Consider the following 18,321-nt stretch of genomic DNA (forward strand, 5'->3'; position numbering starts at 1 on the left):
TCCCCATCTGCCAGAGGGCTTTGGGTGACACCCGCGAGTGACACCTCGGGTCCTCAGGCAAGTCTACCAGCTGGCACCGCCCGAGCAGAGACGGCCTCCAGCGGCATACGGGGCTGGCTTCCCATCCGCAAAACAGGCACGGTGGGAGGGCGCGCGGGACCTCGAGACTCTCGCAAACTCCAAGCGGCCGGTCCCGGGTCGGCGCAGCTGCCCAGGCTGCCCGCCAGCAGTCTTCGCGCGGAGGCCCCTGCCCAGCGCCCCGGGGCGGGACCGGACCGCAGCCCCCGAGCCAGGCCCCAGACCCGCCGTTGGCGAGGGGAAGGGGGTGCGGCACCGACAGGGGGAAGTCCCCGGCGCAATCCCGGTTCTTCAGGTCCGGAGCAGCGTGCAGGACGCACGTCCACGGGGCCACGCTGCCAGACGCAAGCCTGCCCCCGGCGCCCCCGCGCAGACCCCGCCCCTAGGCGGCGTCCCCGCCCCTAGGCCGCCTCCTCGCAGGCCCGGGACGTGCCCGGTTGGCGACCGAGCGGCGGCGACCGCGTCCGGCGCGCTCACTTCCGCGTCCCTCTGCGCTCCGGCCCGCGCGCGCCCGGCCACCGCCGCCATCGGACAATAGGCCGCCCGCGCGGCCCCGCCGCCGGGAGCTCCCTGCCGCGGCCCCACCGGTCCGTGCGCCTCGTGCGCCCCTGCCGCGCTTCCTCTCCGCGCCGGCCGGGACCACAGCTCGGCGGGCGCGCCGGGAGAGCCACGGAGACCGAGTGTCCGGCCGCCGCGCCTTGGCTCCGGCCTCCGCGCTCTCCCGCGCCGGCGCCACCTTCGCCCCCCGCCCGCGGTTGCCGCTTTGTTGTGGGTTTCCAAGTTTGGTTGCTTGAGGAGTATGTGATTTTTTTTTTCTGTTTTTCCTTTTGTGATTTGAAAAAGAGAAAAGACCGCTCAGCGAGGCGCTGCCAGCCGCCCCCACGTGGATGCCTCCGAGGGAAGGGGAGTTGGAACAAACTTTGTCCAGCTGGCCTTGAGGACTCGGCTCTGGCCGCCTGGGGTCATGCCTCTCACGCCTGGCAGGTGGAAGGCTTTACCCGTCCTGGGCTGGACTTGAGCCGCGCCCTCCGCCGGCATCTCCTCGCCGCCGACCCCCTCCACACACGCGCCCGGCGCCTGGGCCCGGCCCTGACCGCGTTCCGCGGCATGGATAAGTACGATGACCTGGGCCTGGAGGCCAGTAAGTTCATTGAGGACCTGAACATGTACGAGGCCTCCAAGGATGGACTCTTTCGGGTAGACAAGGGCGCAGGCAACAACCCAGAGTTTGAGGAAACCCGCAGAGTGTTTGCCAACAAGATGGCCAGAATCCACCTCCAGCAGCAGCAACAGCTATTGCAGGAGGAGACGCCGCCCCGGGGGAGCAGAGGTCCAGTTGACGGTGGGGGCCACCTGGGCCCACAGGCCCACCGGGAGGCTGCCGTGGGTGGTGCGGCCAAGCCCCCTCTTGCTGCCTCGACAGTGGGTTCTGGGGCAGCCCCCAGCATCGCTGCTGGGCAGCCCGTGTACCCACCCCCGGAGCAGCGGGCCAGGCCCTATGTCCGAGGCATGAAGCACGGCAGCCAAGACTGTGGTTCCGAGGAGAGCCCAGCAAGTTCTGCAATGTCTGCTTTCCACAGGCTGGACACCTGCGAGGATCCTTCCTGCCTCACCCACGGAGACTATTATGACAACCTCTCGTTAGTGAGCTCGAAGTGGGATGATGAACCAGGTGCGTCCCCCGACATCAGGCTAGAGGTAGGGAAGGGACGGCCTGGTACCCCAGGGAGTGACCCACCACTGCTCAGAGCCTCCAGGGACCATCAGTTGTACCAGCCACAGCTCTCCTCAAGCTCCAAGTCAGTTGAGAGGAGACAAGATGGTGGTGGTCGTCGTCGCAGTGAGAAGCCAGTGGGTCTTTGGGCCACAGCCTCCTCCCATCGTGTGAGCCCTGGCCTTCCTTCCCCAAGCCCAGAGAATGGGGCCCTCTTGGGGCCCTCTCAGTCCAGGACCCCTTTCTTAGCACCCCTGGCTCTGTGCTGCCCCAGTCAAGGAGCTGTTCCAAGAACAGACCCAGGGGTAGGGAGTGAGGTTTCAGGGGTGGTGCCTAAACCCACTGTGGATCCTCAGCCCTGGTTCCAGGATGGGCCCACATCCTACCTTTCTCGTTCTGCTCCACCGTCCTCCCCAGCCAGCACGGACAGTTTGCAGCTGGGGGCAGCCCCTGGACCGGGCCTCAAGCCTGTCAGCACGGACCCTGGCGTTGGTCCCAAACTCAGCCCCACCAGCCTTATCCATCCAGCAGTGTCCACCCCACTTGAGTTATCGTGTAAAGAAGGACCCACTGGCTGGTCCCCTGATGGCAGCTTGGGGCCTGTGCTCCTGGAGAGCCCCCCCAGGGTTAGGCTGCCCTGCCAGACCCTCATCTCGGACCCTGACCTTGGACCCTCAGCAGCAGAACTGAAATTAGAAGCTCTCACCCAACGTCTGGAACGTGAGATGGATGCTCACCCGAAGGCCGATTACTTTGGTGAGTGAGAAGCTGGTGGAGTTGCCCGTGGTGGGTGACAGGGTCTCTGCGTTTGGGGGAAGTGCTGCCCATCAGGGTTGCTGTAGTTCTCGAGAGGCCCGCCTTTTTTTTTTTTCTTCCTCTTTTAGCTGCTTCTGATTCAGAAACTTCAAAGCATCCCTAGGCAGAAAGCGGATCTTGTAGCTGGTGGTTACCCATGTATGAAGGGTGAAGTGGGGTGGGATTACTCATGATTCAAAAGAGGGAAATGCTGTGCCTTTGGATTTCAAGGTTTTGGGTGTTGCTTAGAGCCTTTCATAATGACTGGTTCATGCAGGACTTGAATGGGAGCAGCTTTTCAGGTCCAGGTACACCTGAGTGTGCCATCAGTAGTTGGCTGGGCCTGGCAGGCCTGGCCATTGAAGGACCAATGGTTGAGCAGGGACTCTCAACGGCTGTGTGTGTGTGTGTGTCTGCATCTGCTTGCAGACCCTGTGTGCAATTGAGGCAGGTGAAACACTAACAGGGTGACTGTTGTAGAGCAGTGGTTCTCAAAGTGTGGTCTCGGCCAGCAGCATCCCTTCACCTGGGAACTGCTTAGAAATGGAAAATACAGGGCCCTACCCCAGATCTACTGCATCAGAGACCCTTGGGGTGGGGGAGAACCTGGCAATCAGAGCTTTCAGAGCCAGCTGGGTGATCCTGATGATTGGGGAAATTTGAGACCAAGGCCTCCTAACTCAGGCGCCCACCCCAGGTTACACCCTCAGCTGAGGCTCACAGAGGGTTGGAAGAGGCTCCGTGCTGGTTTACTCAAACTTGAAGGGTTTGTTTTATTTTCTTTTTAAAGCCACAAACTTGGAGACTGCTGGCTTCAGCTTTTTGTTTTTCTCTGCACAGGGTTTGGAGGCAGCAAGAAAGCAGCTATCTTCTGTGGTGTAAAGATGTAGCCGTCTCATGGGAGAGCTAACTGGAAAGACAGCCTATTTTTAGAAGGGTCTAGAGGGTTGTTTTTGTTTTTTTTCATTTTTGAACTGTGGATAATTAGGGTCTTGGTGTCCCCATATGAGGCCTGAGAGCACTGAGAAGCTGTGTCTCCATGGGGCGGAAGCTCTGCTGAATGGCGGGGGGCCAGGTCAGGGATGGCTGGAAGGGGAAGATGGCTGGCTTACTGCTTTCAGGCTACCCTGTTCTCTGAGAAGGAAGGATTCTGTCCCGAGTGCTTCGAGGGTCAGGTCCGAGGCGCCCGTTGTGTTCTCGGTCCTCCTGAGAGCCTCATGGAACCAGCTGTCACATCTTGCTGGGCAGTCAGAGGTCAGGGTGACTGTTGATTGGTTTATGTTTTAGAGCATGTAGCACCATCTTATTGTGAACTCTCTTTTTTGCAAATTTCCCCCTGTGGGAATAATACTTAGCTGGTCATCTTTTGTTTAATTTTTAATTTCAAATTCATTAAACAACCAAATAGCAGTTTTATTTTTTCAGGGAGGCAAGTTTACACACCAGATCAAAACAGAGATAGTAGCTAACTAACACCATTCATTCAACTTATATCTATTGAGCACATGCTCTGTTCAAGGCCTTGGGATACATAGTGAACAGGGCAGACAGAAATGTTAGTCTCCCTAGAGCAGACAGTGCAGTAGAAGACAGCAGATGAACAAAATAAATAAGCAAATTCTAGAAAGAGAAATAGGTAGAGGAGGGGATGGAGCCTTGGGGCTGGGGGCTGGGGGCTGGGGTCATTTCTGGTTTTAAATCAGGTGGGCAGGGAGGGCCCCATCAAGAAGGTGGCATTTGAGCAAAGGCTTGAAGGAGGTGAGGGAGTGGACCACGTGTCTGCCCAGGGAAAGGGTGTTCTCAGCAGGGCAGACAGCAAGAGCAGAGGTACCAGGCCCTGTGCTAGACACTTAACTTGATTTACTTGTTGCAACAACCCTAAGAAGCAGATTCTGTCCCTATGCCTCTATCACCAACTAGGAAAATGAAGCCCAGGGAGGTTAGGTTACTTGTTTGAGGTCTCACAGGTGTTGCTGGGTGGGGCCGGTATTTGAGCCTCACAGCTGAGCCACAGTGTCCATGCTTCTCACCAGCATCGCCAAACTGCCTCGCAAGCACAGACGGGCAAAATGTCTGTCTGTCTGTCTGTCTGTCTGTCTATCTGTCTATCTATCTATCTGTCTATCTATCTAATCAATCTATCATCTATCATCTATCTAATCATCTAATCTATCTATCTATCATCTATCTAATCTATCTATCATTTATTTATTCATTCATTCATTCGTTTTGTACGGCTTTTTAAGAATAATTGAGATGAACTCCACATAACAAAATTAACCATTTTAAAGTGAATGGTTCTGTGGCATTTAGTGCATTCACAGTGTTGTGCAAACACTAACTCTCCTAGTTCCAAAACATTTTCATCACCCCAAAAGGAAACCCCACGCCATAAAGCATTGTGCCCCCCCTTCCTCCTCTCCCAGCCCTTGCAAACCACTAATAGGCCCTCTGTCTCTATGAATTTACCTATTCTGGATATTTCATATAAACAGAATGATTTTATTTTTTGACTAAACATCACATTTACATGAAGAAAACGCACAAGACACAAAAACAAGCAGTGATAAATTAATCTCCTCCTCACCCATGTTTCGCACGTGTCCTGGGTGTAATGAATATATGTGTGTGAATCTGTCGGCCGCAGTGGTGGCTCGCCATCTGCCTGGTCTTTGCCACCAAACAGTGTGCCTTGGCAGTTGTTGTGCACAAGCACATGTTGAGTTGGCCCCGTGTAACCGCTGTGTGGACGTGCCCCAGGTCACATAAGCAGCCTTCTCTGTGGACCTTCAGAAGGAGCCATCTGCAAGGTGCAAGCCTAGCTGTGGGATAAACTGCCGGGGTGGGATTGTAGGGCAGAGGGCTCTGTGCCTCTAAACACTGCCTAGTTGCCCTCTGGGGCTTGCACCAGGTCTCCACTGCCCACCGTACAGGAGAGGGCTTGCTTTGGCAGCCAAGCTTCCATCTGCTCTGTGGCCAGCCATGTGGCAGGGGAAGAAGTCTCTCTTCTGAGTGCCTGGCAGTCAGTTCTCGGCCTAGCCCTGCTGTGTGACCCAAACAAACCCTGGTCTCTTCTAGGCCTCAGCCCTCAACTGTCGAGGTGGCTGGACCACAACAATACCTTTGCCTTTCCTGCATCTGGTAGTACCTGAAAGATTTTGTCCAACACACTACATTTGTTAAGTAATGATGAAATCTTACTTCCAAACAGAAGAATGTGTAATGATACAGGGGCCCTTGCCAGAGAGTCAGAGTAATGTAACTGTCACATCAGGGTCATTGTAGTTAGCAGCCAGAAGCAAACAAAGTAGATGTTTTGGTTGGTTCCCTGCACTCCTTTGTGGATCAAACAAAAGGTGTCCCAGTGGGTGTTTGAAACTGTGGGAAGAGCTCATGAATTCCTGCTACCACTTTTGAGAACACTTAGGTCTGAAGTTATTTCAGCTATTGAATCAGCAACTCTGTTTCCAGTTATTGATCAACGTGTCACTGGGGATTCTTCTGGCACTTTCCATGGTTGTCTTTGTGGATTTGGCAGTGTGGTCCCAGGGAGGCGTTTCTTCCCCCTCTTCCTTCTCCAGTATTCCCCTAGGGATCTTTGTGTCTTTCTGTCCAGAAGGAAAGATTTAAGGACAAACCCCTGATGCTGCTTGGAGAATGTTGTGGGTTTTCCGCCTTCCCAGGCCTCGCTCTTGGAAGGTGCCTCCTGATGCAGGGTGGCTTCTGTTTTAACACCACTGTTTACACTGCAGAGGAAGTGAAGAGGACACCGGGTGTTTGTTTGCTCTTTCCCGGCCTTTTCCTGTATGGTTCCCTGTGTCTGTTCACACTGGTCCTCACCCACTTCCTAAGGAGAGAAGACACAAGCCGCCTGTCACAGGCCAGGTTTCCCAGGAGGCTGACCCTTCTACTTCAGTGTATAGGGGCTCCTCAGGGGTGCTTAGGTGATGGTCCTGTGTGTCAGGGGAGGGAAGGAAGCAGGCAGAGGAGGCTCCCCTGGCGGCAGGGGCCTGCCAGGCTACGGCCTCCCCCGGCTCAGGAGGTGGAAAAGCCCTGGAGCACTGTCCTGATTTGGGGCGAGATGGCCTGGTCTTCACCCAGCCCCCCATGGATCAGTCATCAGATGTGGCCACCCAGGGAAGGGGATGACCTCAGGGGAGGGGGCCCTGTGCAGCTGGCAGTGCCTAAAGGGACTGACAGATGAGACCCCCACCCCTGCCCAGCTGCACCCCCAGCAGCTGGGCCACACAGTTCCTTCTATGCGGGGAGCTGGTGGGGCACCCAGCATCCACTGCAGCCCCTGTTGTCCTGTACATAAGACCCCACTCACGGCGACCCGGGCATCATGGCTCCAGTGCTAGCAGCCACCCTTTGAAAGCCCACATCATGCCAGGCATTGGGTAAGTGCTTTGTGCTATTGTCACTTAACCTGCACAGCCAGGCACCATTATTCTCTGCTTACAGTTGAAAAACAGCCCATGACTTGCTCAAGACCACCCAGGTATAAGTGGGTATCCCACATCCCTGGGAAATGTGTCTGCTGGTGTGGTGGGGCTGGGGCATTCAGGTCCGAGGGGGATGCTGTCTACTTGGCTCTCCAGATTCACTCTCCATCCACTGCTGCTGGGGCATCTGTGGGCTCCCTGCCCTTCCCGGACCTTCTTCCCTGACGCTTGGGACCCTGTGCCTTTCCTCTTTGCTGTGGGTGGGTCTGGGGGATTTGTCACTGTTGCCTCGACCAAGGAGAGAACTGCACTCTGCCACAGAGGTTGGGGGGGCTCTGCCAACTCTGTTCAGCACCAGCAGGGTGGAGAGGCAAGAAGAAGTTGGTTCCAGGGTTTCCTTCACCCAGCAAATTGGTGGATTGGCCCCCTCCCCACCATGCTGGGCACAGAAGAGCCTGGCTCTTCCCTTAGTCTTCCTGTTTTCAGTGGATGTTCCTGCTGCACTATTTGAACCCATAAAACTGCAACAGTCTTAGCCTGGGAGCCTGAAAACAGATGTGACTCCTTCTGGGAATGGCCCTGCCCCTGCCAGGGGCCAGGAGCCTGTCACCTTGATTTCATTTTACCAGCAACACATGAAGTTAAATAAGCAGCCCAACAAGGCACACGTAAATGTCCTCTCTGCTTCTCATCTCACAGTCTCTTAAACATTCAGCTGTATGTTGTCTAAATGACCTTTTAAGCACTTCTTATTTGACTTTATTAGCAACAAATACTTGAAATATGAGGCTTAAATTCAGCCTTGAATGAAAAATTGAGGGTGGTTTCAGAGCATTTCTCATATAAAAAGATGTAGCAGGCCAATCCTGTAATAGAGTAGCTCCTTCAGAATTCCAGGAGAGTAGCCTGTGTGTACCCCTTAGACCACAATTATTCCCCCAAATATCAGGTATTTCAGTAAGCTCAAACTAAGTGCTGAAGTAGAAGGAGATCGCAGAAGGTCACTACCATGTGGCTCTGAGTGGGTCTCATGACCAAGTGTGATCACCTTGGACTTCCACCCAGATTCCTTTTGGAGACATTGAGCCATAACTTGAACCTACCGAATCCAGGCTTTCATTGCCATGGAAGTCAATTTCTGCTCCGCCAGCCAAAGTTTGTAAATGGCACTGACTCCAGGTCTGTCTAGCCCTGGAGGTATACACCCTGAGATTTCGGGATACCCAGCTCTTTAGAAATTGGGTAGCCTATGTGCATTTTATTTAATAGACCAGGTGAATCTTCTCTTCAAAATCAGAAAGGCACATATTCTTTAGCTTTTTATTGATTTATAATATACACATATTGTAGATGCTCACAAAGTGAACACACCCACATAGCCAGCTCCCAGATCAAGACACAGAACATGACCAGCACTGAATAAGGCCCCCTCCCCTTGTACCCCGGAACAGTCACCACCACCCTCCAAGGATAACGACAGTTATAACCTTTGACTGCAAACATGAGATTTTGAGCAATTGGGGGTTTTGAAGTGAACTCTAATACCCTAAAACATTTACAACTGTATCATGGCAAGTTGTGGGATGAATGGAAAGTGCATGGGTGATCAGAGTGCCTGCCGCTTTTGCTGTGGAGAGCAGGGGGTCTGTGATGTCAAGGCAGCCAGCTCCACCGCTGCTCACCAGGCTGCCCCGCTCACTCAGTAATGGTGTCTGCTCCTGTGTGTTCAGTGGTCAGGGCTCAGACAGAATTGTGGTCCTCTGTATTCTCCTAAGGGATGGACTTGTCGTTACATGCTTCAGCCCTGTCTGTACCTGCCAGCTATCTCTACAGGATTTCTCTTCAGAGATATCAAGGGAGAGATGATGTGGAAGCTCCCAGACTTCATCCAGAGCAGTTTATCTGTTCACTGAGTGCATGCGTCAACAAGGCACATGTGTCAGGTCCTTGCCATTCTCCTAGCACTGAGCTCGGTGCTGCACAGGACACTAGAGGCTCGGCCTCTGGCCTCGTGCTTGCAGTGACACCCACACCTCCCTGTGGACAGCATAGTGCGTGGATTCCCCTCAGGGCGGCAGGCCTCTGGCTGTATTCCTGGCAAGTCCTGACACCAGTTTCTCAGGGCATCTGCCTTGTGCTGTCATGCTGTCTTTCTGAGGGCCTCCTTCCTTGGGATGGGATGTTTCTGCACTGTTCCTCTGTGGCCAGGAAAGAATGTCTTGTTTTTTCCATCCAGTCCTGCTCTTTCCATTAATAATCTTGAGCATGAAACCAACCTTCTGACATGGCAGTTCTTGCCAAAGAGATCTTTTTTTTAAAGCTGTGTTTCTTTACCTCTGTTGATTTATGATTCCCACATAGGAGACAGAACTGTGGAAGAAAGGCATGCATTTGGGGGAGAGGGAACCAGGTGTTCTGGGCCCGATCCTACCAACAGTCCCAGGCGTGGCACTGGGCAAGCTGCTCTTCCTCTGTCAGAGCCAAGACCACCTCGGAGAGCTCTTTCTGGCCCAAGTTCTATGGCTGTGGTTTGGGTACAATCCCGTGCCTGCATTTAGCTGACCAAATACCAAGGAACCGGGAAACATCATTGTCAGCAATGGTGAGAGCCTGGAAAGGCAGGGAGCTGAACAGGCTGGCATTCCATCCCCCTTCCAGACCACTACAGAATGAAAACACAGTTTTTTATTTTATTTACAGTTACATTTTCTACTGTGAGGAGTAATCATTTTTATTTTAGCTATCTGAAGTATATATACAATTAAAACAAGAACCATTAATCACTGATGTGCCTGCTACCCTTAGAATAACCAGTGCAAAGCTTTTCTGTAGAAAACGTCCAGTGCGCAGCAGTGACCGAGCCCACTGGGATTCGGATGCTGCACGCTCTTGTCTCTTTGGTCAGATGTTGAAGCGTTTACTCAGCTAGAAGTCAGCTTGCTCTGCAGTGTGTCTGTTGAAAGTAAGACTACTTACAAATCACCTTTAGGAATCAGTCCACGTGGGGAACCGCTCGAAGTACAGTGGAAGAGCCTTTTGAGGCTCTTATTCTAATTAAACCTGGAGTCCTCAGTGTTGGGGACAGCCTGGCAGCACTGGCCACTGGGCTCGCTGACCTTATTTGGGCTGCCGTGTCCCGTGCTTCCTCCGTGGGCTCCTTTGATGTCCTTGGCGGTGCTGGGTCTCAGGCTGGGTCATGAGACACTGGGCAGTGGCCTCAGGGCCTGGCACTGTCAGGGCACCACGCACTGGGTGCTTGATGGATGTCTGTTGAAGGAATGGAGGGGCTTCGGTTAGGGTGTGAGGGAGAAGGAAGGGGTTTTTACCTGGGGTTATGATCCTGAGATGGTTTTGCTAAAATTTAAAATTTGTTGAGCAGTTCTGTGCCAGGCGCTTTTCTAATCATGTCATGTGCATTAATTTGTTTAATCCTCCTGACAACCCTATTTCATCGTCCCCACTTTATAAATGGGGAGACTGAGGTTCACAGAAGACAGGTAACCCACCTAGTACATTTATTAGGGAACTCCGTTGAGTCTGGCTGCCGAGTCTGAGATCTTGTCCACCGTGCTCCACTGCTTCTCAGCTCATGGGAGCACAATGGCTTTCTGACAAAGGAAACTTCGGGGGAACCGGGGCTGTGAGTAGGTTAGGGCTGAGGCCTTCCCCCTCCCTGGAAGGCCAGGCATGGAGGGGTGCCCAAGCTGGCTGGAGGAGCTGGATCCCACTCTTGCAACCAGGGACAGAACCCAGGTTCCTCTTCAGCCCAGAGGCCTGGACGTGTACCATCCCTTCCCTGTAGGGCAGCAAGGGAACCACGGGGGTGCACAGGCCTTGATGCCCTCAACCTTACAGGTCTCTGGTTTCTTGTGTTCCTCTGAGGGTATGGGTTAGGGCAAATGGGCTGTGCTCTTGGGGTGCTTGTGTGATACCCCAAGTGTTGTGGGCAAGCATAGGGGCGTGCCATCCCACACTTTTCTTAGGGGCAGCCAGATGCCATGGTCTGAGGGTCAGCATCCCCAGGCTATGTGTGGAGATACTTAAAACCAAACGTTGGATGAAACTATGCTTAGAGTCCATCTGGCAACCTGAACCAGAAACCTTCCCTAAAGCAAAACAGGCCTCCAAAATTTCTGAGGCATGTCAACGGCAGGGCAGTCCTTGCAGCAAATATTTATATCTACTCCAGGTTTTGTTTTCCACTTGTCCCCTCCCAGGGAAACCAGCTGAGCGCAGTATCTCGGGGTCCTGCTGGAGGGCGGGAGACTCCCTGGCCGAGTGTCTCCAAGGGAGCACTTCAGGGTCCGTGACCGGGTTATTTTAAGTTTGAAGAACCGTGAGTTAGACTCGACTGAGTTCCCTCCTCGTCTCTTTTACTCTGTGACTCATCTCAGCGTGTCCCGGGGGAGGCAAGGGCTGGTTACTCTCAGTTACTGGAAGTCTGTTTGAAGTATATCAGATGCCTCCATCTTCTTCCCCTGACACATGCATTTGTCACATACAGAAAGTTTGGGAAGCCTGCCATGATGCTGTCTGTTATTCAAGAGGAGGGGTCTTGACTTTAGGATACATATGCCCTGCCGCTGATCCTGGGAGGTGCAGAGAGCCAGGGGACTGAGTGGACAAGATTAGGGGCAAACACATGTCCCAGGAGCCTCTGGGCTGCGCAGCACATGACTGGCTTTTCAGCAGGGTAAGATGGCAGCAGATTTGCTGTTTGTGGCCTGAATCCCCTCTGACTGTAACAGCAGCTTCCTTGTTCTCCTGAGCCTCCCTGTCAGCTGAGCTCAGGGTTTCCTTTTAGCAGAGAGGAACCGAGTTGTGGTCGTATTTGCTCACATGATGGTTGGGGCTGGCCCAGGGGATGGAGCTGGAAGGTTTGCATCTGCTGAAATGTCTGTTCTGTGCCTTTATCCACCCCCTCCACCCGCCCCCACCTTAGTTCACATTGCTTCCTGAAGATGCAGTAAGGTACTGAATTTAGAAAGAGGTGGATTCCAGGGCAGCCCAGCTGATGACTGGCCCTGGCTGGGCTCAGGGTGCTTTGCTGACAGTTGTCTTCACCTTGAACATGCTGGTGTCAAGGTGAGCAGACCGCAGGCCTGCCTGTCTGCTCCCTGGCTGTGCCAGCTTGGGCCCCTTGCTTCAACTTCTGTCCTCACCTTCCTTACATTATGGGGACTGGAGGTCCTGTGCTCATAATTCTGTTTCCTCTCCCATGTTGTGCACCTCCAGAGCCAGTTTTGGATTCAGGGCTATTAGCTGGGAGGTGACTCCTGGCTCTGTGGGTCATGGTGTTTGGACAGCAGACATGCTTCAGACACTGTGTGGAGGGCATGTGTGTTTTATTTGAACTTGCAGAAAAGCCAGCAGCAGAGAGGAGAAGGCTGGGGTGAGGAGGGCATAAAAAACACATGTGTGAGTGGACACACCCTGGACACAGGCGAGTGCATGGTGACGGCAGGCCCTGCTGGGAGTTGGCCAGGTCCCCCGTGAGATCATATGTCAGCCAGGGTGACTCAGGAATGCCTTTTCCCACTGATGATGCTTGGTCATGATTGGTCCTGCTTATGAAATCAAAACTGTATTCTTTTGGTAAAAAAATTTAAGCTATATGATAAAGCACCACATAAGAAATAAAACCAAACACTGAATTAGTGATGACTCAAAACACGAAACACATGGAACCTGGTCTATAGAAGTTACTCTTGCCTATTTGTTGAATGAATGAATCATGGTGTATATTTATAATGTTATGCAATCAGAATAAAAAATTGAAATGTTTTGGTTACAGTGCCACTGTTTGCTCAGCAAGAGTGGGTTGAAAAACAGTGGCTGCTATGAATGTAACTTCTTTAACTTGTGCCTGGTGGTAGCTTTGATGCCCTGTGCCGGTATTTTGTCAAACCCTGATAACCTATCAGAGTTGAAGGATGAGCTTTTGGGGCAAGTATTTGGGTGACATGACTAGCAGATGGGCCAGATACCGGGTTGAAGCTGGGCAGTGGAGGTGCTGAACTGCCAAAGCCTGTAAAATTGGGGAAGTCCTGTTCCTAAGGGCAGCCTTGAGACTTGTCTGCATTTTGAGGAGAAGGGAACTTCAGTGAGACAGCATGTAACCTGGGCAAGTCTCTGGCTGTTTCCTATTGTGCTTGGCTAGGCGGACCTCTGGAGTCTTGGAGGTGGGGTTGTGGGTGTGAACACTGAGTAGGTCATTGACGTTCCCGCTGGGTTTCCATGGCTCTCACTTGCTCCCCCACCCAGTCCTGTCCCAGACGCTTCACTTTGTCCATCACCACATCCAGTTCCAAGCCCAAATAACGTATTCTCTCAACAGCCATTGTGATGCACCTACTATTTACAAGAGACTAGGATTAGTGGGGCTTCCTTTGTGCACAGATTTACTGCCTAGCTCCCCCTGCTGTGGGCTCTAAGAGAGTGGGGCATCTGTTCTGTCACCATTGTTACCACCAGGGCCCAGGGCAGCACCTGGCACACAGCAGATGCTTGTTGAATGAATGAGTGAACATGCTGGCCAGTGGAGGGAAGGAGAGTCTGACTCCCCCCAGCGTGTCAGGACTTTGAGTGGAGACATTACTGTTGTGATGGGTGCACTCCTGAGTCATCCCACACCCCACACTCACGGGCCAGGGGTGCTCATCCCTCTGCCGACCAGGAGCTCCTTGGGTGAGCTCTCCCGCCTGGTAGGAGGTGCCTTGGGTAGTTAAGAGCTGGAGGGACTGGGAGAGACTGGGTGGAAACTGCGGAGCTCCAGGGATCCAGTCATCAGAGTCCTGGGGAATTTTGGGGGGGAGCAGGGAGGTGGCTGGCAGGTACACATGGTCCTATCTGGGAAGACATTCTTTTACCAAAATCAGAATTTGAGGAGCTGTTTGTGGGAATGAAATGCCATATAAGTGTGTGGGCTGTGGATTTGCCGTGGCTCAATCTGCCCTGGGCAGGCAACTCAACATCCTTGTGCCTCGGTTTCCCCAGCAGGAAAACATGGATATGGTTGTTGTGAGGACTAAATTCACATATACTGGTGCTGTGCAGTATGGGAGCCACTGGCCACAGGCACTACTAAGCACTTCAGAAGGTAGCTGGTCAGAGTAAGACATGATTGAAGTATGAAATACACAAAGTGTGAAAAATTTGAAGTCTTGGTATGGAAAAAAATGTAGCTCACTAGTATTTTTATATTGATTATATGTTTAAATGAGAATAATTTGGATATATTGGGCTAGGTAAAATACATTATTAAAATTAGTTCACCTGTTTTTACTTTTTAAGTAAAAGCTACTTGAAAATGTAAAATCACACTTTACTTGCATTATTTTTCTGTTGTTGGGCTGTTTTGTAGGAAACAGTATGGTATGTGGTGATTGCTTATTGCGTAAGCACTTAAAATGATTATTTTCTCAAAAATATGAGAGTATCTTTACCTTGTCCCATCTGAAAGCCAAGCTCAGTTGATTTGCTCAGACCCACAAATGCTGAAACAGGATTGTAACTGGTCTTATTGCCACACCCCCGAGCGAGCCCCCTGAAGCTCTTTGCCCAGTGCAGGGGATGGCCGGACCCGCTCACACAGCCCTAGAATGTGTGTGTTGAGATGGAGGAAGAAGTACCGCGGAGTCAGAAGCTGGGGTCTGCCCTGGGCGTGACGGAGCAGGTGGGAACTGTAGCTGAGCCAGTTTGCCAGGACCTGGAAACACATTGAGTTTAGGCAGCCCAGGTAGAGCGTCCAGAGAGACCCCCCTCCCCTTGATGTAGTTAGAGGCATGAAGAATGGTATTTCCTGTCCAGAGTGAGTAGGGAGTCCCTTTGGAGTCTGGCTCATCCTCTGCGTTGGCCTACAGGGGGCTCACGTCCTGCCCCTCTGGCCAGGCTCTGGAGGCCTTGCCGGGGCCTGGGGGTGGGTGGCTCAGTAGGGGTGGCTTTCCAGGCCACTTCCCAAGCTGAGTTGTCTGCGGCCTGTTCGGCCATAGCTGTGGCTTTCCTCCCAGGTGGTGGGCTTGCACAGAGGCCCTCTGTTGACTGGCCTTGGAGGCAGTTTTAGAGCCAGGAGTCCCTCCTCTGCCCATGGCCCACAGCTGCCACCCCTTGGGTTTCCCATGCTTACAGTGGGTGTGGGGTTGGGAGAGCCTACCCCCATCCATCTCTGGACAGAAGGAGTGTCAAGGAATTTGTCGCTGTATTTTTAAAAAGGTACATGCAGTGAAGTGCAGTTCCATGAGTTCTAACAAATGCATGCACCCATGTAACCCAAGCTCCCATCAAGATGTAGAGCAATTCCGACCTTAGAGAGTTCCCTCATGCCTCTTCCAGTCAGTGCCCACCCCCAGGCAAACACTTTTCTGATTTTTTCATCATTTGTTAGTTTTGCCTGCCTTAAACATAACACAGTGGATTCCTACGGTGTTCACATACAGTCCATCCTCATTATTCATGGATTCTGTATATGCATATTTGCCTACTTACTGAAATTTATTTTTAACCCCCAAGTCAACACTCATAGCACTTGAGTGCTCATTTGGGGGCATACATGCCCAGAGTAGTGAGGAGTTCGGGTTGCTCTGTCCCGGGTCCCGGCTGAGGCTGAGTGGGCAAGTGGAGCAGGGGGTACTCTGCCTGCTTGTTTCAGATCTCACACTGTGAACAGGTATCTTTCTCATGGTCTATTAGTGCCATGTTTTTTCATTTTTGAGCTCTTGATTTCACTGTTTAAATACCCCCAAGTGCAATACTTAGAATTAATTTAACACAAGGAACTTCCTGCTCTGATTTCTCCCTGAGATACCAGTGGTGTCTTGGTCTGGGAGTGTATCTGGCCCTGAAGTGCTGCCAGACATTCTAAACACAAGAAGGCTGTGTTGTGCCCTCAGGAGAAAATACTTGTGTTAGATACTCTTTGTTCAGGCATGAGTCATAGTGCTTGGCCTGTGAGTTCAGTGTTAATGAGTCAATAATATATATTTAACAAGGTGTCTTTAAACAGAAACACACACAAATAAGACAAGGTTACGTGCTGATTAGTTGACAAAAATGTGACCAGAAGCCGGCAGGAACCAAATCCTGAATTTCCTCTAGGAGCAATTCACTAATTTGGTAGTTTTGATGACTTTATGAAACATAACGACCTTGAATAATGAGAATCTAGTGCAATATTCTTTTATCTAGTTTATTTCACTCAGAATGTCTATGACATTCATCTGTGTTGTTGCATGTATCAGCTGTGTGTCCTTTTTTACTGCCAAGTAATATTCCTTATATAAATATACCACAGCTGTTTCTCCATTTCCCTGTTAAAGAAGGTTTGTGTTCTTCCAGTTTCTGGCACTCATGAATAAGTCTGTGATCATTTGTATGGACATATGCTTTCATTTCTCTTGGGTAAGTGCCTAGGAGTGGCATTGCTGGATTGTAAAGTAGGAGTATGTTTAACTTTTTCAGCAACTGCCAAAACGGTTTCTGAAGGGCTTGTGCCATTTAAATTTCCCACCAGCAGTGTGTGAGAGCCCTCCTCTGGTTCTGGACTTGAGCCGTTTCTGGAATTTCTTTGGGCCCTGCTCTGCTTGTTGCTATCTAAGCCACCTGCTCTCTGAGCTGGTGTTATGTGACTGATAGCCTTCCAGCTTCTGTTGAAGTAGTATCTTCATAGGCGATTTTTGTTCCTTTTTTGGTAGTTACTGTGCTCTCATTGGGGTTTGATTTTTTCCTCCAGCTTTCTCTAACACAGGAGCCTTCTGTGTTTTTTTGCCATTTTTTGAAACTTAAACACAGCTACTTTAGAAAAGTCAGAAAATACAAACAAAAGTAAAATGAACTTCCTTAGAGAATGAGACTTTAATGAGAATTGCCCATAGAGGGCCTTTTGGGATGTCACTAAACCAGAGTTCAGAAGCCAGAGGATGAAGATTTTCTCTTTTGCTTGCTTGCTGGAAATGCTACTTCTGTAGGTTTCTGGAACTTCTAGGAGACTTTGTGTTATCCCAGCAGCTGGCTTGATGTTTTCGCAAGGCCAGCCAAAGTCCAATCTATAAGTAATTATAGAATCCAAATTGAGAGCTGGGGGCACCTCCCCTCCATGAAATAGAAATCTCTTCTCCAGACCTTCCTGACAGAGCCCTCTTCATTCTTCTGGAAAACCAGCAGTTGGAGGGAGCTCACTCTCAAGGGGCAGCCAGAGAAGTGTCAGGCAGTTTTGATGGTTAGGAAGTCTTTCTTTTGTCCTACCAACAGTCTTCCTTAAGATCCACCTCAGTCAGCAGCCAGGCTGATCCTGTTGAAACAGAACCAGGTCTTCCCACATTGGGGCTCAGAAGGACCCCTTCATTCCCCTCCTCCTCATTGCTCACTCACGTAATTGGGGCTGAAGTCCTGAAATGGCCTGGGAGGCCCTGCCTTCCCCGCCTCCCTCCCAGCCCCGCCTCCTCCCTTCTCCCTTTTGCTTGGGTGGCAATGACTCCCGTTCATGGTTGTGCACCCTTTACTCTTCCAGCCCCCCCTTACTCAGGGCAGGTTAGTAGCTCAGAGCCTGCTCCTCCCCCCATACACATCTTGGTTCTCTGAGCCCCTCCTCCACGGGAGGTCCTGGGGTGTGTGTGTGTGCATGCAATGCACTGCAGATGGCTCACCTACTCTTCAGATTCTCAATGGGAGAGTCTCAAAAGCAGTGTTCTTGTATTTTCTTAGAAAGGGGAATTAACAGTTTGCCTGGGTTAAATTATCAGACAAGCGTAAAACTAATATTAAAAACCTCTGTTTTAGTGACAAGACTCCCCCCACCCAGATTGTTCCTGTGCAAGGCCAGGACTGATTACTGACGGAATGATGCTGGGTGAGCTGCAGAACTGAGCAAAGCGCGCTTTCCAGACTTACTGAAAACTATGGATGGCTTTGCTCTCTCATCGACCTGCACTGAAGCTGGAGACTCTCCTTGGCCTGGTGTTTCTGCTTCTCACTCCCTGGGACTGTGGGCAGAAGGGGAGGAAAGGGGGCTGCTTGGAAAGTGGAGAGGCTGACCCTTCCCCTCAGGCCCCACGGCACTCTCCCTGTCTCTTTTCACTTCTCCAGCACACCCTTTTCCCCTCTTTTGTGAATGCATATTGAAAGTATCCCTAAAATCATCCACTGTTACCTCTGAGGAAAGTTCAGTATTTTGCTTTTTCCCTTATTAGTAAATGGATTTTGATTCTGGCTTCTTTCGGTTTCTCCCTGGTCACAGTGGCTGTGGCATGGGGCCTCTCACTGCTCGGAGTCACTGATCTCAGAGCCTCTCCAGGC

The 18,321-nt window shown here is 51.6% G+C and overlaps 1 protein-coding gene across 3 annotated transcripts in view; it reads left to right on the forward strand.

Moving 5' to 3' along the window:
* Positions 1–397: 397 nt before the first annotated feature.
* Positions 398–18,321, forward strand: part of LIMD1 (LIM domain containing 1) — a 73,615-nt gene continuing 55,691 nt past the window's right edge. Inside the window, exon 1 of one of the 3 annotated variants that reach the window (XM_036899345.2) lies at positions 398–2,548. In XM_036899345.2, coding sequence (XP_036755240.1) covers positions 1,186–2,548 — 1,363 coding nt within the window. In that variant the 5' untranslated portion in view covers positions 398–1,185. The remainder of the gene's footprint in view (positions 2,549–18,321) is intronic. The other 2 variants (XM_057497618.1, XM_057497613.1) reach the window with 2 other exon arrangements.

This window comes from Manis pentadactyla, chromosome 1 (assembly GCF_030020395.1).
Source record: "Manis pentadactyla isolate mManPen7 chromosome 1, mManPen7.hap1, whole genome shotgun sequence".
In the NCBI taxonomy this organism is placed as follows: domain Eukaryota; kingdom Metazoa; phylum Chordata; class Mammalia; order Pholidota; family Manidae; genus Manis; species Manis pentadactyla.